The 26262-nt window shown below is 61.1% G+C and overlaps 1 protein-coding gene across 1 annotated transcript in view; it reads right to left on the bottom strand.

Annotated features, from left to right (window-relative positions):
- MN1 (MN1 proto-oncogene, transcriptional regulator) overlaps positions 1-20380 on the bottom strand; it is a 48195-nt gene extending 27815 nt beyond the window's left edge. The window contains exon 1 of the mRNA XM_055146996.1: positions 15949-20380. Within this exon, the coding sequence (XP_055002971.1) occupies positions 15949-19849 (3901 nt within the window). The 5' untranslated portion in view covers positions 19850-20380. The remainder of the gene's footprint in view (positions 1-15948) is intronic.
- Positions 20381-26262: the final 5882 nt, after the last annotated feature.

Consider the following 26262-nt stretch of genomic DNA (forward strand, 5'->3'; position numbering starts at 1 on the left):
ATATGTGAGCATGTATGTATATGAGCATGTGTACATGTGCATATGTGAGCATGTGTGCATGCATATGTGTGCATATGTGAGCATGTGTGTATATGTGAGCAAGTGTGTACATGTGCATGTGCATGCATGTGTGTGCATTTGTGAGCATGTGTGAATGGGCTCAGACACCAGCCATAGGTGCTGGCACGAAACATTCCAAGACTGCCACGAGTGTGCGTATGTGAGCCTGAGTGCATACGTGTGTGTGCATAAGTGAACATGTGTGAACGTGTGCATATGTGAGTGTGCATGCATGCGCGTGAGTGCATGCACGTGTGTGTTGGCTGGGTGGAGCACAGTCTGAATCCAATCACGACCCCCTCTGGAGTTCAGGCTTCCTTGGCCCCGGGCCTTCCGGCTATGGTCAGGTCCCTCGTCTGTTGGGGGATGTGGGTGGCCCTCTGCCGGGCGGGCAGTGGGCAGCACCTCCGGCCTCTCCCCCGCACACGGCGACAATGCCCACCTCCTCAATGCCCTGAGGACTCCAAACACGCCCCGCCTTTGCCAAATGTCCCGCAGCACGTGGCCAGCCCCTGGAGAGTGACCAGGCCCTGAGGGAGGCGAGTCACTCTCCCGAGCGCAGCAGATCTGAGGCGGGGAGTGGGGAGGGGACAACGTCTGGGCTCAGCCCAGAGTCCCCCACGGGAACAGAGAATGGCTGGTTCCAAGCCCTGGTGACCCCACGGAGGCCTCTGCTGGGCGCCCCAGGGCTTAAGCGCTCTCTCTCTCTCCCTCTCTCTCTCTCTCTCTCTCTCTCTCTCACACACACACACACACACACACACACACACACAGAAAGAGAGACACAGAGAGAGAGAGAGAGAAACCGTAAACATGGGAGGAGTTACTGAGGTCACAACTGTGTGACAGGTAGGGAAACTGAGGCTCAGGGAGGTGAAGCATCTGCTAGACTCCTAACATCCCCCCTGGCCTGGCGCTAACCCTCGCTCAATCCTACCTCCTCCTGCCACTCTCCTCTCCCTCCCTCTGACCCTCCAGTACTCTCCCCTCTCTCCCCTTCCTTTCTCCCTTTCTGTCTCTCGCTGACTCTCTCCTCTCTGGTTTTCTCTCTCTCTCTCTGTGTCTCTCTCTGTGTCTCTCTCTGTCTCTCTCTCTCTCCCCCTCTCTCTCCGTCTCCTCCCTCCATCTGGCCTGCCAGGTCCTGAGACACCCCCCCCATCCCACCCAGGGCTCCATCAGGCTCCTTTCCGTCTGGCCTCTCCCAGGCTGCCCACTGCCCCTGCAGGCTCTGGGTAAAGTGCTCAGGGGCTGGAGCCGTTGCCCCGCCAACTCCGTTCCAGGAGGGGCTGTGCCCAGGGAGAGCTGCCGGCCCGCGGCTGCCCACGCAGGGCCGACTGCCCCACACGAGGAGGCCGGCGGCGGCCCTGCGGCAGGGGGCCCGGGCCTGGGATGCAGAAGCGTCTCCTAAGCAGGTCCCCAGAGCACGATGCAACAGTCCCGCGGGGCCCCTGGGAGGAGGCGTCGGTCGGGCTCAGGGACCGTCCCCCTCCCTTAGACGGGTTGAACAGCAAGCAGCGGCCCACGAGGCGCGGAGCCCGAGACCCTCCCGGTTGCAGCTCCCACCCCAGAACACTGGGGCCCCACCTGCCCCTCGGACACTGGCCCTGGGTTCCAAGCACCACGGGTGCTCTCGCGAGAGCTGTTTCCTCCCCGCCGGACACTCCACTCACTCAGCCTTGTGAGGTAGAGCTAGGGTCAGCCTCGCTCCCTGACAGGGAATGAAGGCACAGAGATGGGAGGTGACCAGCCCGGGGTCACACAGACAGGAAGTGAAGCTGCTGCCCGTGGAACACGGCCCGGCGGCCGAGCTCTCAACCTCACCCTGCACCCGCCACCACGTTTCCAACTTTAGACGCAAGGAAACCAAGCCCGCACCCAGCCCACTGCCCTGGAGGGGGTCGGGGTGGGGGGCACCGAAGCCGAGTCCCAGAATGATCAAACGTCCAAGGGGAGGGACTCTTATGTACGGCGTCAGGGAAGAGAAGGCATATGGAACTTTCTACCCGAGGTCTGGAAACGTGGTTTAGAGACATCCCCATCCTGGTCTGATCCAGCGACAGCCAGCTCCGAAGATGAGAAGGGTCAGGAGGAAGGCCAAAGCCCAGGGTGCACTGCGGGTCCAAGCCTGTCTCTGCAGCTGTGCTGTGTGGCCTTAGCTGCGCTGCTTGCCCTCTCTGAGCCAGTGATCTCCCTCCGCTGGGAAGTGTCTCGGGAAAGGGGCACGCGAAAGGGAGTTCGTTCCCACCCTAAAGCTGAACTTGAGCTCGCCCCTAGGTCTACCGGCAAGCGTGTGTGCGGGGAAGACCCCCTCCTAAGACCCTGGGACTCCCCCCACCTCTGCGTCTCAGCAGCTCAGCTGCAATGGCCGCCCACCGGGAAGGACGGGCGGGGAAGCGGCCACGGGTGCCGGGGCAAAACGTCCCAAGACTCTGTCACATCTGCGAAGAGGCATGAGGCTGGCCTTCGGAGAGGCCCTTGGACTCGGGCCGCAGAGACTGTCCAGCGGGGAGGGCGTCTGCCTTGCACGCAGCCGACCCGCGTTCCATCCCCGACACCCCATCTGGTCCCCCGAGCACTGAGCGCAGAGCCACAACTAACTCAAGGATATGACCCAAGAATTAAAAAAAAAAAGTTCTGGAATTTGCTTCTGCAAAGTGGCTCCCAAGTGGCCGTGTGGGCTGTGGCACAGAGCCCCCGCCGTCCCCCCCAAAGCCCACCCCTGTCCCTGGCGCCCGAGGGCCTCTGCTCTGAGTTCGGGCACTGGGGCACCCGAGGAGCTGGACGTCAAGAGGAAGAAGCCAGGCCAAAGGGGTCTGGTGGGGGACTCGCCAGGGCGGTGATGGGGTGGGCCTCCCAGGCGGGGCCAAGCACAGGTGACTTCACTTGCTCACCCCACCCCCACACCCAGCCCAAGAAGAAGGAATGGGGGGGGGGAAGGGGGAAAGACCCCAGGCAGACAAAGTCAGCCCCTCTGGCTCCTTCCAGCCGATGTGTGGATAAAGAAGAAGGCACCTATGTTCCCACCCACTGCCGGGTGTCACCCCCCGAACTCTGGGGCGCCAGGGAGGGGGAGGGGAGGCGGGCTGGAGACGGGGCCGCTCCCTGGTGCCGGCTTCCAAACAGATCCATTTTACTCGAAAGTTTAAAATGAAACATACTCCTGTTTGGGAAAAGGATTTCATTAGGGGGAAAATATAATATAAAAAAATACCCATTTAGAAAGAACGTGCTATTAATTCTTAGCACTCTATGCAGAAGGGAAAATTGCATTTTTATCTAAATGGTTTTTCTGCATAAGCCATTTACAATATTCTTTGCCTCTCCGTAATAGGCCCTGCGACCATTTAGTACTGGGATGCCCGGGCTGAGCGCTGAAATCACCCTCAGACGCATTTCATACATAACCCCTGAAAATCTATTCCAACGGGGGCCTCAGCACACAGGCCCAACATTCCTGGTTTTTTTTTTTTTTTAAGGAAGAAATAAATATTGTGGAGGGCGGGGGTGGGGAGAGTGTGTGCGCGTCGGGGAGGAAGACAGAAGATGGTTTAAGTTAGAAGCAAACGGTCGGGCTCCGGGTCCCTTGCGCCAGCTGTAAAACTGCAACTTACGCTGGGTTGTGAGATGGTAAGCACTTGCCTGGCGTGCGTGTGCGTGTACATGTGCGTGTGTGTGTACGTATGTGTGTGTGTGTGTGTGTGCATACAGATGTGCGATGTCACACGCAAATCACACACGCGCACACGGTTTCCATCCAACAGGCTCCCGGGGAAAGGAGGAAACTCAGGAGAGGAAAACAAACTATTTTTAAACGTGAAAGAGCAAACATAGACACACAGCCGAGAGCAACGCTGCTATCTTCCCGCTGAAGCCTGCTTCTCTCCCCTGCAAGCGCGAGAGGCATCGAGGCTTGCGGCACCCCTGCGTGGAGTTAGGGGGCTGCGGCCTCCTCTGAAGGAAGGAGGTGTGTGAGGCGGTGAAAGGGGAAGAGGAAAAAAAAAAGAAAAATTCCCCCGGCAGGAAAGTCCAAACACAGGCGGTGAACAGGGCAGGCGTGTTTGCCACGTTGGCTCCCGCGATGGCGGGTACTCCTGGTGGCCCACCGATACGGACTTCAAAATGCAATGCTCCACCCGCCCCCCAAACAAAAAAAAGTTAAAAAAAAAAAAAAAGAAAGAAAGAAAGAAAAAAAAAATCTCTTCCAGCTTCTTTCTCTTTTTGGATTCCCAAAATAACTCCTTACTTAATACCAAATGTTTGGAAGCTAAATTAATTCATTAAGGAAATTCGAGGGCACCAAGGATGGGGCCTCTGGACTCGCTGTCAGGACGCCCGGGGCAGTGCTCTGCCCGCCTCGCCCGAGCCCAGCTGCTCCTCCCTGCAGGCCAGGAGTCCAGAAACGGCACCGTGCGAGCCAAGCCAGGTAACAGGTGTGCTCCCGGCCCCCCACCACCTCCTCCTCCTCCGCCGTCTTCGGGCAGATTTAGTCGCTCGGGCTGGGGTGTCGTAACCTCCGGAAATGACTCTGCTCTCCGGGGTTAGAGAAAGACCCTCTCTGAATTTAAGGCCAACGCTGGCGCCCACCAGACTTGAACGGGCCCACGTGAAAACAGAAAGCGTCTTCTCATCTCTCCCAAGGCCTGTTTCTTCAGCACCTCAAGTTCATTTCGGGCCGGCTCGGTGCTGAAAATACTCAGCCAGGCCAAAACAAAAAACAGAAAAAAAGGCAGGTCTCAGTAGGAAAGGAGTGTGGGAGGAATTAAGAAAATGGGGGGGTCTTACGGAGAGGGGGGGTCCCCTTAATGGCTCTCATACGGTTAGGGCCAAAGTCTCTCTCTTTAAAAAAACAAAAATTCAAGTAGAATTTTAAACCATCCTGCGAAAGCAGAGAGACAGGGGGTGAGGGATCCACAGAGGGGCCGGAGGGCACCCCTGGGAAGGTCGTGAACGAGCCCCACGCCCGGCCAGGGGAGACGCGCCCGGCCTCCTCCTGAGGCCAGAGCGCCCGCGGCTCAGCCCGGCTCCCCTTCTTGGGGCTTCGAGACCGACGCCTGCTTTTTCTTCCTTCTTTGGAAATCAAACCCTGCGTGTCTCTGGAAGTTACACACACACACACACTCACACACACGCACATGCATACACAAGCACGCACGCGCGCGCGCGCACACACACACACACACACACACACACACACACACACACACACACACCAGCACCACCATTTGTCACCCTGCAGGATAGAAGGAACCCCAAAGAAGTTTCGGATTCCTAACTCTTCCCCAGACTGGCTCCGCTCCCAGACCATCAAGAATCAATGCTGGAAATTTCCAGGGAACCAGGTCCCCGGTGAACGCCCGCAACTCGGCAGCCTGCAGGGCTGGGGACGCACTGGAGGCAGCTCCCGGAGGATCTGGGCTCTGCCCTTCTTCCTCCCCTGCAGGGGTGGGTGGGTGCAGGGGCCAGCCCGCTGGGCCTGGGAGATGGGAAAGAGCCGTGACTTGGGGGGGGGGGTGTCAGGGAGAGCTTTTTTCCGTGACAGGCGAGCAGGTCCATTAGTGGGAACTCAAACAATGCACATCCACAAATAGCCCCCTCCCCCTGGCACACACATACCCCATCCCCCGCACACACACACACACACACACACACACACACACACACACACACACACACATACGCTTCTAATCCCCGAGAAATACTTCACACACGCGGAGCACAAAATAAACGCTTATTAGCGAAACTGGCCCTCCAGAGTGAAATGAACAAGTAAATTAATCGCACCTGTCCCAGAGGTCTAACCGGATTACAAATTCGGCAAAAGTGGACCACACAGAGATCAATAAGCTACTTATCATCAATGGGCCCCAAACTTTATAGGAGCCGCTTCTCGGGGAAAGGAAAAAAAAAAAGATTTTTTTGTTTTTTTTTTAGATTTCTCATGAAGCCTTCGAAGTTCCCCACGCGGGCGGGTGTGCCGTGCGGGCATGTGGGCGGGCGGGCGTGCACACAAGCAGAAAAACCAACGAGAGGCCTCCAAAGCTTTAGACCCAGACAATTTAGAAATAGTCACGGCCTAAGGCTCGTGAAATTGCTCCTGTTTGAAAACGCCAGATTTTACTCCAGAACCTCTTCCCTCCTTCAGCTATGAAACCACCACCCGAAGTTGCGTGGTAAGGGATGAAAACGGTCCATTTGGAGGGGAACCAATTAGGCCTCAAGCAACACGGGCTCCCAGGGGCTGGACCCGGGCCTCCCCGGTAAGGGCAGGGGAGAGACGGCCCGTGGCTCCAGCGCCTTCCCACCCCCTTCGTCCGTCTCAACTCGGGGAAACCTACTTCTCGCCACGTCCGTTACTTTTGTCCCCCGCCTTTCCGAAGGAGGAGAAGGACGCAGAGAGCGTGTGGGAGAGAATGGCTGGAAGGTTCTGGACAGTTGGACGAGTCTCCAGGATTGTCCCCAAAGGGGCTCAGGGTGGGAGGTGAGTCTGGGTGGAGAGCACTGTGCAGGGTTACCCGGGAAATGCCACCCCTTTGTCCCACCCCCCCCCAACCCGCCCTTTCATGGAAAGATCCAGGCATCCCTGGGTAATTCGTGCTGCGTGGTGGGTGAAGGGGGGGGCGGGGGGCAGAGTGGGCGGCAGAGGGAGAAGCTGGCCACAGGCACCTCGCCAGGACTCAAGCCAAGGCGCGCTCAGGGCCTGTAGGGTCCACACACACACACACACACACACACACACACACACACACACACACACACACACACACACACACACACACACACACACACACACACCCCCGGGGGCCTGTCGGCCTCTGACTGCTGCCGCATCCACAGTGCGGCCACAGGCTGCAGGGGGGACCTCCGCCCTCTCTGTCTGCTCGTCCTTGCTGAGACCCGACCGGGAGGAGGCCCTGAGCTTCACTGACCCCCCGCCTCAGCCACTCCCACCAGTCCCCATCTTCTGCCCCTCGGACCGACCCCAGCTGTGTAGCAGATTCATGGCAGGCCACGAAAGCAGCGAGGAAAGAAACCATGTCCTAGACCTAGAAACCCGTCTTCTGTGGGGAAGAAGGGTGCTGGTGGTTTCTCTCTCTCTCTCTTTCTCTCTCTCTGTCCCTCTCTGTCTCTCTCTGTGTCTCCTTCCCTCTCTTTCTCCGTCTCTGTCTCTGTCTCTATCGTGTCTCTCTCTCTCTCCCTCCCTCTCTCTGTCTGTCTCCATCTCTGATCTCTGTCTGTCTGTCTCTCTCTGTCTTTCTCTCTTTCTCTCTCTATCTCAGAGAAGGAGGGTCTAGGGTGTCCAGTTCAGGGCACCAAACATTTTCAAGAACTTTTCAGAGCGCCGATGATTTTCAAGAACTTTTCCAACAGTTTCCCAAGGGCTCGGTGTGTGGACCAGGCCGAGTTTGGGGGAGGGGGTTTCAAAGCAAGCCACGCCTGCTAGGGGTGGGGGGGTGGGGGAACACCCCTCTCGGGCCCCAGAGGGCTCCTCCAAAGGACTTCATCCCTGGTGGTCGCTGCCAATCATGGCACAATGCCGGCATTCCCATATCGAAGAGCGACTGAAAACAGCCTTTCGCAAGAACGAGAAAGGTCGACATCTCCCCCCCAGCCCCTCCCCAGACCAGCGGATGGACAGAACTGGAGGACGTGTGAGAGGGTGCGTGAGCATTCACGCTAGCACAGGGGATGGCCTCGGCCTCCACGTGGGAGTGCTGGTGAGCCTTCATTAACCCCCCCAACCCAGAACCCCCCAAAAATGACCAGAAAGAGCACACTGGGTTTGCGGGTGCTCTAAGAGTCACACACACACACACACACACACACACACCCCGGACACATCCACAGACAGATTTCACATGGCACCAGGCAGTGGCTCCAGATGAAATTTTCAACCTGGGCTTCGAGATCAAACGCAACCTTCGGGCGCCCAACATACCCCCAAACTGGAGTCAACCACGTCGGCGAGAAGGGCGGGGGAAGGGGGGGCGGGATTTTTTTTTTCTTTAAATCCTGAGACTCAAATGCAGCCGTGGGTTCTATGGCTGACCCCCAGCAGGCCGCCGGGAGCGGGTCTGGGTCTGGGGGGAGAGAAAGGCCTGCTGATGGCTCAGCCCCTGCGAGTTAAGCAGGGGCTCTCAGAAGGTGGGACAATAGCGACAGACGCAATGACGCAGCCCGCCGAGGCCTGCAGCCCGCAGCCGCACCCCTGCTTCCATGCACTGAACTTCTTCAAAGCCAGCCTTGGCCAGGAAACACGTCCCCTGCCCCCCCTCCCCGCCCCTCCACCCCATGCCTGTCCCAAAGAGCCCGAGCCCCTGGGCTGCTACTCCACAGCCCGGAACCTTCCAGACTAACTCTAGCCCAGCAAAGTCCTGCCGCTTCCAGAGAAGGACAGCGCAGAGCCACACTGCTCGAGGGCGCGGGGGTAGGGAGGGCGGGCCTGGGTCTTCCACAGAGAGGTCAGAGGTGGCAAGGCCATGCAGCCTGTACGTCGTAAGCTCTGGAGGGGACGGGGCAGCCTCCGTTTCCTGAGCCCCTGAGCTCCAGCGGTCGGACCCCAGGGCAGTCTGCTGGGCTAGGACAGCGGGAGTCTGTGACGGGGCACACCCACCTCCCCCCACCCAACCTCCTTTTGTTGGACAAGTCTATTCCCTGTAAGAGACTCCTCGGGGACCTCCAGATTCCCCGTCCCCCCACCCCCGCCCCGCGGGTTACCAGGCGTGTGCAAAGAGCTCTAAACGGCCCCACCGCGACGCCTGAGCACTGAGAGGGCATCTGAGTCCAGGACAGGATGCGTTTAAGTCACGAAACGCCACACACACAATCGCTAGAAACTTCTCGCTTCAGACCCAGCTTCGGAGGCAAGTGGCCACGGGGTGGGGTGGGGGGTGAAGGGGGGGAATCCTTCCAATATTCTCAGCCTGAGACAAGGAGACCCTGGGGTGCCCTGGGTGCAACAGTAGGTAGATACAGGGGCTGTCGGTCCAACAGGGACCAACTCGGAAGCTGTGGGAAAACCCTCCAGGGTCGCCAGGATTTCCGGCTGGAGGGTGAGAGTGTTGCAGGGGGCAGGGCCGAGGGCAGCTGCCCTCTCCTCCTCCTCACCTTGGGTTGAGAGCTACCCCCCCACCCCGCTTCCTTCCCAAACCTCAGAGGCCCTGACGAAAAGGCGGGCCAGGGAACAAAGCGGGCCCTGCCCGAAATGCCTTGAAGCTTTTCCATCACAACCATAAGCAAAAGAAGTTTAGGGCCGGGCTCCCCAGCGCCCCCACGAACTGCCTACCCACGGTGTTTCTCTCACACCCCAGCGTGACCGACCCACCGGCAGACGACCGGCCAGCTGGGATGCGGGTTCCAAGCTTGTGGGAGCATCACCATCCAAAGGAGACGAAGTGATACGAGTCCTCTCTGCCCTGGGTGACCCCGAGGGCGGAACACCTGAACCCAAGAGGCAGCGCTTCCTTGGGGGAGGGAGTCTCCAGTGGCCGTGCCTTGAGGGCTTGGTTTTGTTTTATTGTGGGGGGGGGGGGGACAAGTAGCCCTGAGTTTGGAGACCACCAGCTAAGCTGTTGTGCCTTTGGACAGAGGGTCCCAAAGGGCCAGGCTGTGACTAATCCCCAGGGCCACTGCTGTGGGTCCCCCCAGATGAAAATAAAGGAGAGGAATTTCCATACGTGAAGAGCAGGGGGGGACATGCCGAGGGGGGGGTGAAGTGGCGGGGGTGGGGGTGGGGGGGTCGCCGGTTCAAAGATGCCTCTTGTGATGGCTGAGGGCAGCCGGCGACACCGCCACGCACGCACACACGCACGCACGCACGCACGCGCAGCCGAGAGACAGGCCTCGGCCAGGGGCGGCGCGCGTGTCTGTCCGCGGCCGGCCGACGCCAGATCAAAGTCACCCCTGGCACAGGGGCTCTCGGGGCGGCCGGGCGCTCCGCCGTCAGGAGGAGCCTCCAATCCTCCCTCTATTTTTAGGCCTCGCACTCATTCCGTCCCTTACAGAGGCAGGCGCTGCCGGCTGGGGCCAGCGAGAGGGAACACGGAGCGGAGGGAGCCACCCCCCTCCCGGCCCCCCGCCCGGGCCAACTGGACGCCTCTCGGGGTGATGTCATAGAGACACCCTTGACCAGGCACGCAGACGTGTCCATGTGTGTGCCGGGGAGGGGCACGGGGGCAGGCAGAGGGGTCCCGCCCCACGCCAACGGACCCTCGATCCTGCTTCCCCCTCCCTGCCCTCGCCCCTCTGCTCTAGACAGATCCCGCCTGGACCCCCATCTCGCTCTGACTCTCCCCCCTGCCACTTTGTGGGCCCCCACCCCGCCCCGATACGTCTCACGATGGCAAAGAGACTTCCACACACCCCCTCCAGCCCATGTCGCGCCACCACACGCTCGCATGTATCCTGACATCCCCGCCTCGCGTGATCCCGGACCCTCACTCAGACCTCCTGCCCGGCCAAGACGCGCCTGAACACAGATGCTATCGAAAGCAGACGCCATGCAGGGCGAGACGGAACACACTCTGCCGTCGAGACGCTGCAGCCCGGCTCTCCGGGCCGCTCCGGGGCGGAGGTGGGGGGGGAAGATGGTGGAACATACAAGAGCGGGCAAGGGGCTTGGAGGAAAGTGGAGAAAGTGGCCCCACCAGTGACAGCCTCCCCCGGCCAACCAAGCTGACATTCCCCTCTCTGAGCTGGGAAGATGGAGGCGGGGGGTGCTTCTCTCTTGCCCTGTACCCCCCAGAGGTTTGCTGTTCGTCCCCCACAGCCCAGCCATCTGATCCTGTTCCCGGGGGCTTCCGGCCTGGAGTCTCTGAAACCCACCCGACAGAGGGGAACAAGGAATTTTTGCCTAAGAGGACACGAGGCCTCTCCTGGAGGCTGTCAGCAAAGCAGGTTGTGCCCTGTGGCCCAGAAGGCGACGCTGGCGTCACTCGAGCGGAGAGAAAGGTCGGGGTGATTTTGCTAAGTCTTCTAGGAGGGAGGGGGCCCAGCGAGCCCACGGACTCCCGAGGGGACACCCCGGTGGGCTCCAGGGAGGAGAAGGCACGCCCCTCCTACATTTTCACCTGGGTCTCCTGCCTGTTGGCGGAAGACGTGGGTTTCCCATCCGCAGGGAGAGGACCCGTAACTTCTCGGCAGAGGGCGGCTGTATTTTCCGGACCTATTAGGATTCTCGGTGGAAATTTAAATACCTCTGTCAGGCAAACGAAATCACAACAGGAATCATAGGATGTGATGCTAGAAAGAGGAATTCGATGAACTAACCCCCGCTCTTAGTTTTTCTTTTTTCTCGAAACCGCCACCAAAGAGAAGCCCATTTCAACCCTCTCTGACTGCCGACCCGCAGAGGCCGGCGAGAAATCTAAACGGGGGTTACGTGGGAGAAAAGCTCTCCTGGAGGCAAAAACCCTTCCATCCACTCGCTGGATGGAAGAAGAGGAAAGAGCAGAGTGCTCGCAAAAAAGACGGTGGCTACTGAAAACCGAAAGAGTCCAGGAGGAGAAATAAAATAAAATGAAATTGCACGTCAGAAAGCAGGACAAGTTCAACAGCAATAAGCTTCAGCCCCCGAAACATCCCGGTCCTTTATTAATATTTAGTGGAAATGTATAATTGCAAATGGGTGCTAGGCCGGGGTGTTCTGTCGGGAGGCGGGCAAAGCAGACAGGTTTATTACAGCCATGAAATATTAAACAAGCACCGAAGAACAGTAGTCCTGCATCCCAGACTCCTATCTGTTTACATTGCCCCTGATTAACACCTGCGAAGTTTTGGGTTACATCTTCCCGGAGATTGCAAAAAGTCACAGTAAGGCATGCAGCCCTGCCTTGCTGGGTGATTCCGCTGGGAACCAGGAGTGCGTGGTGCCTGGCGGTCCCCCCCAACCGACTTTTTGAGAGTGCCTTCAAAAATGCTCTCTGCGGAGTTTGGGAGTAGGAGAAGCAACTCCCCCAGGCATTCAGAGCCCCCTCCTCAAATTCCGGGCCTGCCTGCTCCTCTCTGGAAACACACTGCCCCCCCCCCCCCGAATCCCGCATGCTTGGGATTACTCAGTTCTGCTTCCTGCCTTCCAAACGCCGAGGGCAGCATGAAGTTCCAAAAATTTCTCCCGCATCTCGGTAGGGAAATAGCCGACTCCCCCACCCCCGACATCCCACCGAAAGGCAGCATTGCACACCCAGCTCCAGTATAAGGAAACCCTCTCCCAGCTCAACGTTCACAAAAGCCTGTCTGTTACAGTGCTCCGGACACACACACACACACACACACACACACACACACACACACACACACACACAGAGACACAGAGAGAGAGAGAGAGAGAGAGAGAGAAGACTGGAACGGAAGTTGAGCATGGATAGAAGTATTACAGTTGAACCCAAGTTTTGAAAATTTTAAGAGGCAGAAAGAAAGAGGTTGGGCAGGGAGCAGGGGAGCTACTTTTCCAGACCTAAGATTCCTTCTTTCCCATCTATTATTTATTTCTCCTCTAGCTATTTTTTAAAGGTCCCCACAGTCACACACCCATTACAAAGACAGGTGGACAGATTTGGGAAAGCAAATTTCAAATGTTTGTAATCCTAGATATCATAGATATCTGAATAGGCCCAAACTGGGGTGGGGTGGGGGGTGGGGGGTTCCCCTCTCGTTGTCAAACCACCCAAATTTGTGCAAACACAACCTCATAAGGAGATGCCGAGTTTCATTCTCGAAAAGTTGTTGGGTGGATTAAGAAGTCAGGGACACACACACACACACACACACACACACACACACACACACACACACACACTTTATGGTCAAAACCAGCCATTCTGGCCCGGGCTTCCTCAGCCCTGCAACTAGCCGTCTCTCTTCCCCCAAAGGCTATCTCCAGACCATAAGACAATCCATGCACGTCCCCGGGTCTGTTCTGCTCGCGCCATTCTAAAGACTTATTCCTTCTCTCCAATCCGAGCACGGATCATTTTGTTAAATACCGACGAGTATTTTGTCATCGGAGCGCAGAATTTCAGAAACGGTGTTAATATTTAATCACATTAGTACTGGCGTGCTTTACAGCGTGACAAAATAAAATATCATTACAAAAAAAAAAAAACGGGCTTCGGGGGGGAAGGGCAGGGGGTGGGTGGAGGGGAGGAAAGCTTGTAGGCTGAGGCTGGGACCCCAGCAAGGAGGTCAGTATTTGACACTGCTGGACCCCCGCCCCACCCCCACCCCCGCCCCGGGCCCACAGGGATGGGCTTAAGGGAAAGCAGAACGTTTGAAAAACGGTTTCTCCTGCTCTCTGTCAAGAGCCATCCCTCACCCTGCCTTCAGCCGGAGGACTCGGGGCCTGCCGGAGACAGTGTCAGTGTGCCTGCGCACTCTCGGGGTGGAACAGGGAGGGTGTCAGCCCAGGGAAAAGTTCCTTCTGGCAGGAAGGGGGGCAGCCCCCAGGCAGGTACCCCTCCAGGGCACAGCGGCCCAAGTGACTTGGAAGCTGTCCTTCCCCCATCAGAGGGAGGAAAACAAAGGAAGTCAAGTGGGTGTCCCCCAGTCGAAGCTGCTGCTCCCCCCCCATACACACACACCCCCAATCCAGCTCCCCTTCCCCCTCCAGGAGAGACCAATCCCAAAGGGACAGACAACGGTTTCCCCAAAATATGGTCCCTCTCATCTCTCTGACTGGGCTAGGGAAGCCCACCACCATAGCAAACACTTCTCGAAAGACCCTTCTTCCTTCCCTACCCGCATCTTTCTTTCCCCGTCCCTGGAAAGATGGAGGAGTTACACCGAGAGTCAAATCCTCACAGTTTAGAGAAAATCCCATGGGGGAAAAAAAATAAAAATACTTCCGCACCTCATCTTCGAAGGCTGGTGGGCAATGTACTCCTGGTTTTTCTTAACGGATTCTTACCAGCGGCCTGGGGTAGGGTGGGAGTGGGGGCGTGTTATTTTTTTTTAAACTTTTCTCACCTGATGTTGAGCAGTGAGTCCTTAATTTACCAGGAGTGCAGGCAGTGGGCATGGAAGAGAGACGGGGGCAGTCAGGGACGGGCCTCTGGGACCCCGGGCAGGTAGAAGTGACAGGGGCTGGGATTTGTGCTAACCAGCTATCGATCGGCGGACTCGAGATGTTGTGTACAAGAAAATAAAAGGGAAGGGGGGGCTGAGCAGGCAAGGCGCTGAGTCCAAGTCCATTTTTAAAAGAAGGGGCGCGGGGGGCCGATGGGGGGGAGCAGAAGGAAACACGGGGTCCCAAACTAACCAATTTATGGCTCTGCCGGCAGGAAGGCCGGAGAAGGCTAGAAGACTTGCTGGCCACAGCAGCGTAGCGCATGCTAAGTACCCGGCTTCAAATGAGAGAGCGGCAGGCCGGCAGGCCTGGCCGGGCAGGGGAGGAACAAAGAGAGAAGCAGCCAGCCGGGCTGCATTCATGAACGGGATCACCCGGAGGAGCCGGGGGAAGGCTGCCCAGGACAGGCCCCTGAGCCACCCAGCTCCGGCCAGCCTTCCCTGCTCCCCTCCCCCTCCCCTCTCCCACCCCCCTCTCCTACAACCTACCCTCACCTTACTTCAACCCAGGCTTAAGAGATGACCGGATGTGGGAAAAGAAAGGGGGAAAAAAGAACTCTAAGAGAAGGAGCATCAGAGACACATTATTGTTATTTTTTTTCAAGATGAGATAAAATCGCCAACTTCCGACTCATGCTCTCTCCAGGGAGATCAAGGGGACTCAGGTGTCCAAGAAAGGGGTATAAGAAGGAGGTGGGGGGTGAGGGAGGGTGGAGAAGGTTGTCACCTAAGTTTAAGGTCCTGATTCTCACATGGGCCTGTTACAATACAAACGAACAGCCACTGACCGCCCCCCCCATCCGTTCCCCTGTAGGGTCAACAAGGAGAAACTTCCCAGCCTGGCGTGTCCCACCTGTCCCACCCAGAGGAGGCTGCAGCTCAGAATGCAAAACCTTAGCTGGGACGGACGCAACATCTGTCACCCAAGCCAGGCGAGATACTGACAAGGCGGGTCTTTTGTGTGTCCGTCCCTGTCAGTCAGTCAGTCCGTCAGTCCCCACCCTCCCCGGGCTGCCTGCTCTGGCTGACCCCCACGTCCAGTGGACCCCACCCCAGCCACACAGCATGACCCCCACCCCACCCCAACCCCACGTCTAGGCGATGCATCCCGGAAAAAGGAAAGTGCTGCCTGGGCTGCCTCTGGCAACCCCCACGGGCCTGCAAGGAAGCTCTAATAGTTAAGAAGAGACAAAACACCTATTCATTAGGAACAAATGTCAAATTAGGCATCGCCTCCAGCAGACACCGGAGCTGATAACTTCCCCCCTCCCACAGCCCCCAAAAGCTATCTGGCACTGGAAGGAAACTCAAGCTGGAGGCTGGTGAACTAGGACAGGGGGGGGAGGTGGTGAAGGAGGTGGGGTCGGCACTGACACAGACACCCTAGCGGGGAGGAAACTGAGGCACACAACTCCTAAAAAGTGGAAGCCTCACTCAGGGTGAGGTGGGGCTGATGCTTGAAAGGAAAGGGGAGCCCAGTTCTTGGAACATCCAACAGGTCAGCTAAAACTTGAGAGGGGCCGGGGAGGGGGGTGTGAGAGAGGAGAGGAGAGGAGAGGAGGGAGCCGGGCAATGATCCCCCCACCACACACACACACACACACACACACACACACACACACACACACACACACACACCACCCCCAAAGGCTACAAGTGCTTGAGCCTGGGCTGGGGGAGTAACTGCCACCTACCAGGCAGGGGGGAGGGGGGTGGGGTAGGGAGAGGGGTCTGCCCCCAGGACCGGCGTGGAGGTTCCCCCCAGCGGTCAGGGCGGGGCGGGCCCTCGCGAGGGGAGCAGGGGGACAGGGGGGGCCCGAGCGCATCTACCTTCTTTGCTGTTGGGGTTCTGGGGCTTGGCCTTCTCCCAGGGCGCCAGCGTCTTGTCGTCCTCCGTGCTGCCGTCCACCAGGGCCTTGTCTGCGGGCATGTACCAGGTGGCGCTGTGCTCGGCCATCAGCGAGTCCAGGTCGATGGTGCTCATGGCGCTCTTGACGGCCTCGGAGCAGCAGCTGCCCAGCTCCGCGTCGCCGGCCTGCGCGCCCGCCGCCCCGACGGCGCAGTCCCCTTTCTTGGCCGCCTTGAGTCCCAGGGGCTGGTCCTCGGAGATGCTGAACTGCTGCCGCTGCAGCTGGATCTGGGCCTGGAGGATCTCCAGCGGGTGGATCTCCTCGGGGGCGCCGCTGCTCGGGGTCCGCACCTGCTCCAGGCCCGGGGTGGCGGGGTGCGCCCCGCCGCCGCCGCCGCCGCCGCCGCCGCCGTAGCTGTCCGGGGTGGAGGTAGAGGTAGACAGGCCGGCCAGGCCGAGCGCGGGCGCGGGCGCCTTGGGTCCGAGCTCCCCCGCGCCCGCGCCCCGGGGCGCCAGCTTGGGCGAGCCGGTCACCAGGGGGCTGCGGCCGGCCTTGGCCAGCGCCGGGGCGTTGTCGGAGCTGGAGGACACCTCGTCCTCGTTGGCGTAGCCGCTGCTCACCTCGTCCGGGGCGAACTCGCCCACGTGCGGCGAGCTACTGTCCGACTTGGCTCCCCCTTCCAGGGACGCCATGAGGTCCGGCGGGTCCCCCAGGAGCAGCTCGGCCCCCTTGCCCCACGACGGCGGCGACGTGAGCGCCTTCTCGTGGGGCGTGGGCGCCCCCCGGGCCTCGCCGGCCCCGACGGCCACGCCCGGCCCCGCCTGCGGCGGCGGCGGCGCTTGCGGGGGCGCCTGCGGGGGCGGCTGCCCCGGGCTCACCCCCGGCGCGCCCCCGCTGTCCGGCGCCGTCGAGTACTTGTCGAAGAACGTCCCCGGGCTCACGTGGCCACTGTCCCTTTTTCTGCGCCCCCGGCCGCGGCCGCCGCCCCCGGGGACCGGCTTGCCGTCGTTCCCCGACGTGGACTCGAGGGTGTAGTTGGGGGAGAGGCTGGTGCCGTCCCCCGGAGGGGGCGGGTTGGGCGGCCCCGGGGCTTTGGAGCCGCCGCTCGAGCTACCCTGGGGGCCCCCGGGCCCGGACGCCCCGAGGGCAGGCCCCCCGGGGAAGTAATCCGAGCCCGGGGTGCCGGCCACGGCCGCGCCGCCGTCCGCCTCGTTCTGACTCAGTTTCCTCTTGCCCTCGGGCGGGTTCTTCTTGTTGAAGGTCACGTTGAGGTTCGGGGCGCCCAGGCTGGCGATCATGTTCTGGCAGGCGGTGGACAGCGCGGCCAGGCAGCTCTGGCCGAACAGGTTGTCCTTGGAGCTGGGCTTGCTGAAAGAGCCGAGCGAGAGCGCGCCCAGCTTGCTGGCCGAGGAGCGCTGGCCGGGCTGGAAGTCGGGTTGCCCCGGCGGGTAGGCGCCCCCGGCGCCCCCCGCGGCCCCCGCGCCCCCCGCGCCGCCGCCTGCACCGCCGCCCGCCCCGCCTGCGCTCGGGGGCGAGTTCACGCCCGGGCCGCTGTGCGGCGTGGCCTGCCGGCTAGCGGCGCCAAACGGGAACCCGGGCTGGCCCCCCAAGGCGGGCGCCGCGAAATCGGGCGGCGGGGGCCGGCGCTCGGAGGGCGCGCTGGGCAGCCCCACCCCGGCCCCGGGCGACTGCAGCTGGCCCAGACCCCCCAGGCTGCCCCCAAACTGCAGGCCCGGGGAATGCAAGGCCGGCACGTGGCCCTCCCCGGGCATCCTCAGCGGCTCCTGCAGAGGGCCCCGGAACAGCACCCCGGAGCCCCCGGGCGGCGGAGGGGGCGGCGCCAGGCCCGGGTCGTGCGGGCCGCAGTCCGGGGGTAACCCCGAGCCGCCCAGCCGGCGGGGCAGCAGGTCACCGGGCGGCGGGTGCGGCCCCGGGAACCACGCGCTCTCCTGCGCCAAGTGCGGCGCCTGCTGCTCGAAGGTGCCCAGGCGCCCCGCGCCCGCGCCGCCGGTTTCGCGCTCAAAGTTCGGCTGGGCCAAGCCGCCCACCGGGCCGCCATGCACCAGGCCGCCCTGGCCCACGTCCCCCGGGTGGCCGAGCTGGGCCAGGCTGGGCTGGCGCAGCCGCTGCTGCTGGTTGCGCGACGCCATCTGCTTGATCATGAGGGCCGCGTTCTGGCGCTGCTGCTGCTGCTGCTGCTGTTGCTGCTGCTGTTGCTGATGCTGCTGCTGATGCTGCTGCTGCTGCTGATGCTGCTGCTGATGCTGCTGCTGCAGGGATGGGTGGTCCGGGGTCTGATGCTGCAGGGGTGGCCCCGAGGGGAAACTGTCGGGCACAGGCGGCGTGAACTCGCCGGGTAGGCCTGAGTAGGCCGAGGGCGAGAGGTGGTTGTCCAGGGCACCGTTGTGCATGCTGCCGTTCCACGAGGCACAGCGATCCACGCCCGCGCCGCCGCCGCCGCCGCCTCCAGGGAAGTCAAAGCGCGGCCTCTTGGCCACGTTCATGTAGGGGGGCGCGTCGAAATGCTGCAGCCGCTGGTTGGGCGCCTGCTGCGGCGGGGGGTGCTGCATGTTAAACACGGGCTCGGAGTACGGGTGCATGCTCCGGTTCTCCAGCCGGTGGATGGGGTACTCGAACTGCGCGTGCTGGCTGGGCAGCATGGGGCCCCCGTCCGGCAGGCCGCCGCTGGGCGTGCCCGCCTCGCCCTGCTGGGGCCGCGGGAGCGCGGGCGGGCACGAGTTTTGCCGAACCAGAAGCCCCGGCGGCGGCGGCGGCGGCTGCTGCTGCGGCGGCGGCGGCGGCTGAGGCTGCTGCGGAGGCGGCTGCTGCGGAGGCGGCGGGCCCGGCTGCGGGGGCTGCATGAGCGGGTGCCTGGAGCCGACCCCGGGCTCCAGACCCACGGGCATCTTCCGGGCCCCACCGAACCTCTCAAAGAACACCCCGTGCTGCTGCTGCTGCTGCTGCTGTTGCTGCTGCTGCTGCTGCTGCTGCTGCTGTTGCTGCTGGGCGTGCATTTTGGACAAGCCCACCATGCCTGCGGCTCTGGGCATCGCCGAGGCGCCCGGGAAGGCGCCCCCGGGAACCTGGCGGCCCCCCGCATAATGAGGCAGCTGCCCCTCGGTCTCGGAGGGCGAAAACATGTCGAAATGTCCCGAGGGCGCGTCGCCCGGGTAATTGTATTCCAGCGAGTCGACGGCCCCTTGGTTGGCCACCCGGCGGGGCTCCAGGCTGTGGGAATCGGAGCCACTGGAAGCGGGCAGGCCGTGGAAGGAGGCGGCCCGGTTGGGGCTCTGGTCCAGCGGCAGGCAGGGCGCGGGCACCGCGTGGCCCGAGGCGCCCGAGCTGTGGAAGTCCGGGAGGTTCCCGGGTCGCTGCGGGCCGAAGCTCTCGGGCCCCTGGCTCTCCGCCATGTGATCGTAACCCTCGGCGAAGGGCGGCTGGCTGCCCAGGCCGCCGGCCGCGCCGCCGCCGTAGCCGAGCAGGCGACCCCCGTGCAGGCAGGAGGCGCCCGGATCCGGGCCGCCAAAGTTGCCCCCAAAGTGGGGGTGATGCTGGTGGGGGTGGTGGCCGCCCGGGTGGCCGTGGTGCGGCGGCTGCTGGCCTCCAAAGAAGCCGTGCACCGGCTGCGCCTGCAGCCCCCCGGCGTGCAACTCCGAGTGGCCGCGCGCGTGGAAGCCGTAGGGCTCCATGTTCATGCCCAAGATGGGGGGCTCGCCCAGCGCGCTCATGGCGGGGTCCACGGGACCGGGGGGTCCCCCCGCGTGGAAAGCCGGGGCCTTAAAGTGGGCGTTCATGCTGATTCCGGCCTCGTTAAAGTTCCTCTCGCCCTGGCCAGCGTTCCTGCTGTTGATCTGGGGCTCGAATTGGTCCAGCCCAAACATACTTGGCAGGGGGCGGGGGATCAATAGGGCATGACAGCCTGATCTCCGGCCAGCTACTCCTCTCGGCCCCCGGCTCGGGCGCTCCCCGACGCTCAGCACCCCGGGGGCGCAGCGCGCACCGCCACCTCGCCCGGGCGCGTAGAGGCTGGGGGCTACGCAGCGCCTCTTCCCCAAGCTCTGGCTATGCCCGCCGCGGGCCTCTCACATCTTGCGGCGCCTCGGGGCCTCCGGGAGCCGAGTGGGGGGGCCCATGCCCCGGGCGGTCGGCACAGCAGCGGGTCGGTTTGCGGGGAGAGAGCTGCGGGCGAGCGAGCAGAGACAAAAAAGTTAAGTAGGGGGAAGGAGGCGGGAAGGAGCAAGGGAAAGCAGGGCGGTCACCTTCTTAAGTCCGATCGGGTCGGGCAGGGCGCCCCAAGTCTTCTCCCGGAGCCTGCCGGAGTCCGTGGCAGAGCTGCTCAGGGCCAGGGCACGGAGACCCTTCCAAGCCGTGGCCGGCGCCCGGGCACGAACTGAGCGGCTCCCTCCCTCCCTCCCCCCGGAGTCCCTGCGCTCCGCAGTCCGCGCCTCCGCCGCCAAGCACGAGCCGCTCGCACCACAGTCCCCGTCCGCCCGGAGCCACCGGCGACGGCTTCTTTCAGCGCTTCGGGAGGCTGGAGGCCCCGCTCCACATCACCGGGGCCGGCCCCGGCCGAGCCGCAGGCGGCGCGAGGCTGGGCAAGACGCGGGCGCCCCGCGCCGGAGCCGAGCGCCCGGGAAGGCGCGGCTCCCCCGCGCCGCGGCCGGTGCGCTGCGCCCCGGCGCGCCGCTCGGCCGCCACGTCCGCCGCCTGCCGCTTCTGTGCTACGCCGCTCGCTCGGGCTCCTCCGGAGTTCGCGGGGGTCTCCGCGCGCCCCGTCTCCGAGCGCGCGCGGGCAGCAAGACGACGAGGGCTGGGGTCGCTCCAAAGCTCGGGGGGGTCCCCGCGTCGGCGCTGCGATGCTCCGCGAGTGCCCCTCGGACCCGGCCAGGGGGGCGTACGCGGGTCGAGGGGGGGTGCGCGCTGGGCCGGCAAGGCTGAAGACGTTCCGGTGGCGCTTCCAGAGCCGGGAATGGTGTGTGTGGAGGGGGGGCGGGGGCAGTTCTGGGGGGTCCGCGCACCCCTCTCGGGCTGGTGGGGGGGCTCTGCGTGGGGCGTTGCGAGGGTCTCGGCTCCCCTCTTCTGCGTCTGCCTCTCGCCCAGCGCCGGGAGAAGCAGCAACAAGTTTTGCATTTCAGCAATCAATTTCAGCCATTACATTTGCACCAATCAGCGCCGCCCGAGCGCGGGGCGCGGGGCGGGGCTCGCTCTTAAGGTGGTCCAGGGCGCTGACTGCCGGGGGCCCCCGCCTGCAACCCTCACTTCTCCAGCTCCGGGGTCTCCGGCGCGGATCTCGACTCCGGGTCCGGCGCCAGGGCACCCGGGGCGGGGGTGGGGGCGCGCGCGCTGACCTCCGGGGCCTTCGGGGCCGCACGGGGGTGGCGAGGCGGAGAAGGGCGGGAGCTTAGCTTTGTTCACCCCCTTTCCCACTCGCAGGGTTCCCAACTCCCCACCCCCAACCCGAGCGAGACCTGCGGGGTGGGCAGGGGGCGGGGAGGCGGGCGGTTAGCGTTGCGGGGCGCTCAGACAATAGGGTCGCCCGGCAGAGCTCCGGGACTCGGCTCGGAGTCGCCCGGGGTCTAGTGCGCGCGGGCTCCGGGGCGCAGCCCGGGCTCCTGGCGGCCGCCTGCTCGCTCGAGACGCCCAAGTTAGCCGGCCGGGGGATTTTTTTTTTCTCCCCGGTGGTGTAAGACGGGGAAACCCCCCCCCCCACCAAGTTAAGATTCTGCTTCAGACCCTCGGGGTCTTTGCTCGCGCCACCCCTCGCTCGGGCGCCCACAATTACACCCTATCCTCCCTGTCCCGGGTGCCCGGTTGGCAGCTGCCATCTCTCTGGACCTCATTCGTCCGCTTTAGAGGGGCGGGGGGGGCACATCGAAGGAGCTCAGCTCCGAAACGGCGGCGCAGTGGGGGTGCAGATGGAGCCCCCGCGGGGTGCAGCGCCCTTCTGGGGTCGCCGAGGCCCAGGCGCTCCGCGGGCGCGGGGTTGGCCTCCTTAAGAGATCAATTAAACTGAAGAGGCCAGGGAACGGAATTGGGTTGTGATACTAAAATCAATAGGAGTAATTTAATATCTGCCCTGCTCTTTATGAAATATTTATCCCAATAATCTTAGTTTAAATGTTTAGATCTTCCTGATCCCCCACTGAGGCTGAAATCTATCTTGCAATTAGAAGTTGGAAGTTAGAGTTGATGGAGGGTCCAGGACTTGTTTATTCTGCGACTGTGTGTGTGTGTGTGTGTGTGTGTGTGTGTTTCTCTGTAAAGTGTGTGTAGGTGTTCTTGTGTTTCTCTGTAAGTGTGCGTAGGTGTGTTGGTGTGTATGTGTGCATGTGTGTGCGTGTGTGTTTCTCTGTAAAGTGCGTGTAGGAGAGAAGAGGTGGAAGGCCTTTCATTTTCATTCCATAAAACAGCACTGAGGTGACTTTGCTAGCTGCCCAGTATTCTTAGGGGAAGGGAGAAAAAAATAAAAGCAACTTTCTTTCTTTGAAGGGCCCCTGACATCGTTATTAAATCTAAATAAAATTAAGCATGGTGTATAAAAAGGCCTTCCCCACACACACACAAAAGAACGTGTTTATCGCCCAAGTCTGTCTAGCATTTGCTAAATTGCGCATGAAATCTGAAATGAAATAAACGTTATAATAAAACCAACCCCAGAGCCCTTTTTATTTAAAAAACCTCAGATTAAGCACTCCACCATCAGTGGCCCAGAGTTAAAAAGTTACCACCACATTCATGGTTCCCCAGAGCTGCAGCCACGGAAGGTAGCAGTTGGGTTTTGCAGAACCCAAAAGCTGAAAAAGTGGCCCACTTAGGGTGAGGGGAAGGGGAAGTAGGACTTCAACGAACATAACCACCAGGCCCACCCCTCAAAAAAAAAAAGAAAAAGAAAAGAGAAAAGAATTTTTACAAAATGAGAACAATAAAACCCTGCCACTTGAAAACTCAGAAGCCAACTCAGAGCTACTGCCCTCCCTGGGGTGGATGTCCACAGCTATTTTTTTTTTTATTTTTGAAATTAAAAATGAAAATCACCCCCACCAAAACGGGGGTCCATAAATAAGCATCGGGAAGAAGTATTTGTACAGGGCAGTGGAGTTTTAAAAGGATTTTTCTGCAGGATCAGGTTGTTGGTCTGTGATTAAATATTGATTTTGTGTAATTAGTTTTCATGTGAACTATCCTCTTGCTGATAGCTTAGAGGTTTCAGAACTAGAAAAGAAATGGAATTGGACATGGAAATTATTACTTAGCAAAGTGACAGGGAGGTGAGAGGCAGAGGGAAGACTGAGGCTGGCTGCTTAGGTACAAAGGAATAAAGGTTCTGAGTCCACGGACATTGACCCCCCCCAGCCCCTTCAGCATGCACCCCAGACTTGAGCCTGGGAGAGCCCGGCACCCACGGGACCCGCCGGGTACTCCTGCCTAGCCAGAGACAGCCATGCTGGGGCCAGGGAGAAGGAGTCTTCCGTCTCTGTGTGCAGAAGGAGCAGGAAAAGTGGGGACCTCTCCAGGCTGGGGTGCTCAGAGCAGTGGGAAAATGGCCTTCACGCCCACCAGTCTGGGGGGGACTGATGCTCCAGGCGAAGGCATGACTTCATGCGGAGGAGCTGGGCGGGGGTCCCCTCAACATCTGGCCAGGTTTCCTGTGGAATAATTCTGTGAACTCCCCACCTCCTGGGGGGGCGGCGGGGAGTGTTTTTCTGGGGCTATTTCCAAGAATTAAGTCTACACAGGGTGTGTGTGTGTGTGTGTGTGTGTGTGTGTGTGTGTGTGTGTCTCTGTGTGTGTGTGCGCGTGTGTGTGCGCGCGTGTGTGCGCGCAGGACCGTGTCTGGGTCATCCTTCACTCTGCAAAAAGGGTGTGCGGGTCTGTGGCTGGCGTGTGCGCCCGGTGGTCGTGAAGGAGGGGGTGTGTCCTCCTCGCCCCTGCGCGTCTCGGGGGCGGGGGGGGGGGGGCGGGGGTCCGTCCTGTCCCAGGCCTCTCGGCCCGTGCGTGCGGCTGCCTCCCACCGCGTGTGCCCGCGTGTCGGTGGGTGTGAGACGCGGGTGCCCCGCCTGTGCCTGCGTCACCCACGTAGGTCCCCGCGGCGGGCGGGCGGGCGCCCCGCGCGCGCGGGCGTCTTTGGAACAGACACACTGCCCCCTAGCGCCCACACGCCGCCCGGGTGCCCGCGGCGGGCCGCCCCGAGCTGGCCCTTTCTCCAGCCCCCGCGCCCCGGGCCAGGAGGCTCTCCTGGAGAAGGGGGGAGGAGGAGGCAGACCAAGGGGGCACGCGGGCTGGAGGGGCGTTCTGATCTAGCGCAAGCAGCGGGCGGGCACCAGGCCCTCCCGAACCCGGCTGAGAGCCCCGAGCACCTGAGCCAGCCTGGGGCTCCCAGCGCCCCCAACAACAAAATCACCGAGTCCTGGACCCTCAACTCCCTCCCACCTGCCCGTCAGGCTCCAACGGACCCGTGCACGCAGCCCCATCGTAAACATGTCTGCATGTACTCACAACACACCAGCTCACAGACCCACACACATACACACTCACACACCCTCACCTTCGCTCACACACATGCACACTCACATACACAATCACTCACATATACATGCACACACCCAAGCACATTTACACACTCTCACCTTTGCTCACAGACACACTTATATACACAATCGCTCACATACACACACCCACGCACACTCACACACTCACACACTCCCACCTTCACTCACACACAGAAGCCATACATACAATCACTCATTTGTACACTCATTCACACATATGCCATCATACATTCCTGCCTCACTAACTCATATATGCACTCATACACATACACACCCATACACACACACCCTGTCACACACACACCTTCACTCACACTCATACACACGCAACCACATACACATACACCTACTCACGCACTCACATATACACTCGCACCTTCACACACATACACACATACACACACCCACTCACATTCACACACCATCATACATCCCTGCCTTTGCTTCGTGATTGCACACACACAAACACCCACATATACACCTACTCACACACTCACACATACACACGCCTTCACACACACATTTGCACACCCGCACAGGTGCACACACACTCAGATGCACACACCCTGGCCCTCCCTCCTGGCTGTTCCAGGCCCTCTCGGGGTGGGACCCCAGCTCGTCACTTCTGTCCCGGGTGCCATTCCCTTCCCTCCCAAGTCCATGAGGCGAGGACTCGAACCTCAGACTGCCTGGGTGACAGGGAGGCTGAGCCCTGCTTCCTGCGTGGTTTGCACTGATGGGCTGAACCCGGTGGCGCCCTACAGAGGCCGAGCCCTGCTCACTGCTGCCCCCTGATGGTTGTGGATGGTATTGTGAGGAGGAGGAGGAGGAGGAGGAGGAGGAGGAGGAGGAGGCATTGCCTGCCCGAGAGGGTGGGTGGGTGGGGTCTTTCGTACAAACCTGACCCACGTTTACACGTCCGGAGCTTCCCTGTGCAGGGAACCCCCAAACTTGGCAACCTTTACCTGTGGGCTGGCACAGGAGGCCCAGAGCAAAACGGATGTCCCGTGACCCCAAGGCCAGAGAGGGATCAGAGTGAGTGCCCTGGGGAGTGGCCAGGGCACGGGGCTTAGCACTGCCTACCGGGACACACGCCTTGTTGTCGCCTCCAATGGGCTGTGCAACCGTGGGCAAAACGCTTTCCTCCTCTGAGCGTCCTCTTCCCCTGTTGGAAAGGGGGACCGTAGCCAATTCACACGGAGCTTAGGGACGGCGGCGGCGAGTGCTTCCAAAGTGACAGAGCGGCAGATGGCAGGCACGCGCTGAGCGGCAGTCTTTATTATTATTGTTATTATTATTATTATTATCACCACCATCGCTATCGCCGTCGTCGTGATTTCTGCAGTTGGAGCAGGGAGGCGGAGAGCGGAATAAGGGTCCCGGAGAAATCTGGTTCCTTTGGCATTCTGTTTTACCTCCCGGACTCTCCTGGGCAGAAAAGACGATTAGCAGAAGGGGCCGTTTCAACCTTTCCGCCCCGTGCCACGCTGGTTTCACGGCAGGGCAGGGAGCGGGGGGAATGTCCAGTGTCTGTCAGGGAGCAACAGAAGCTGCGGTGTCCGGGGAGGTCCAGCTACAGGACAGAGGAGGCGCGGGGGCTAGGGCCCTGCACAGGGATACCTCCTATTGCTGCTGGCTGCTGGTCGCTAAGCAACCTCCTCCCTCCCTCCCCCCAGCAAGGACTCTGCTATCTCTGGGGGTCCCTCCTCCATCTGTCCCCACTGGGTAACTGCGTCGTGAGGGCC

The sequence above is a fragment of the Sorex araneus genome, chromosome 9 (assembly GCF_027595985.1).
Source record: "Sorex araneus isolate mSorAra2 chromosome 9, mSorAra2.pri, whole genome shotgun sequence".
In the NCBI taxonomy this organism is placed as follows: Eukaryota; Metazoa; Chordata; class Mammalia; order Eulipotyphla; family Soricidae; genus Sorex; species Sorex araneus.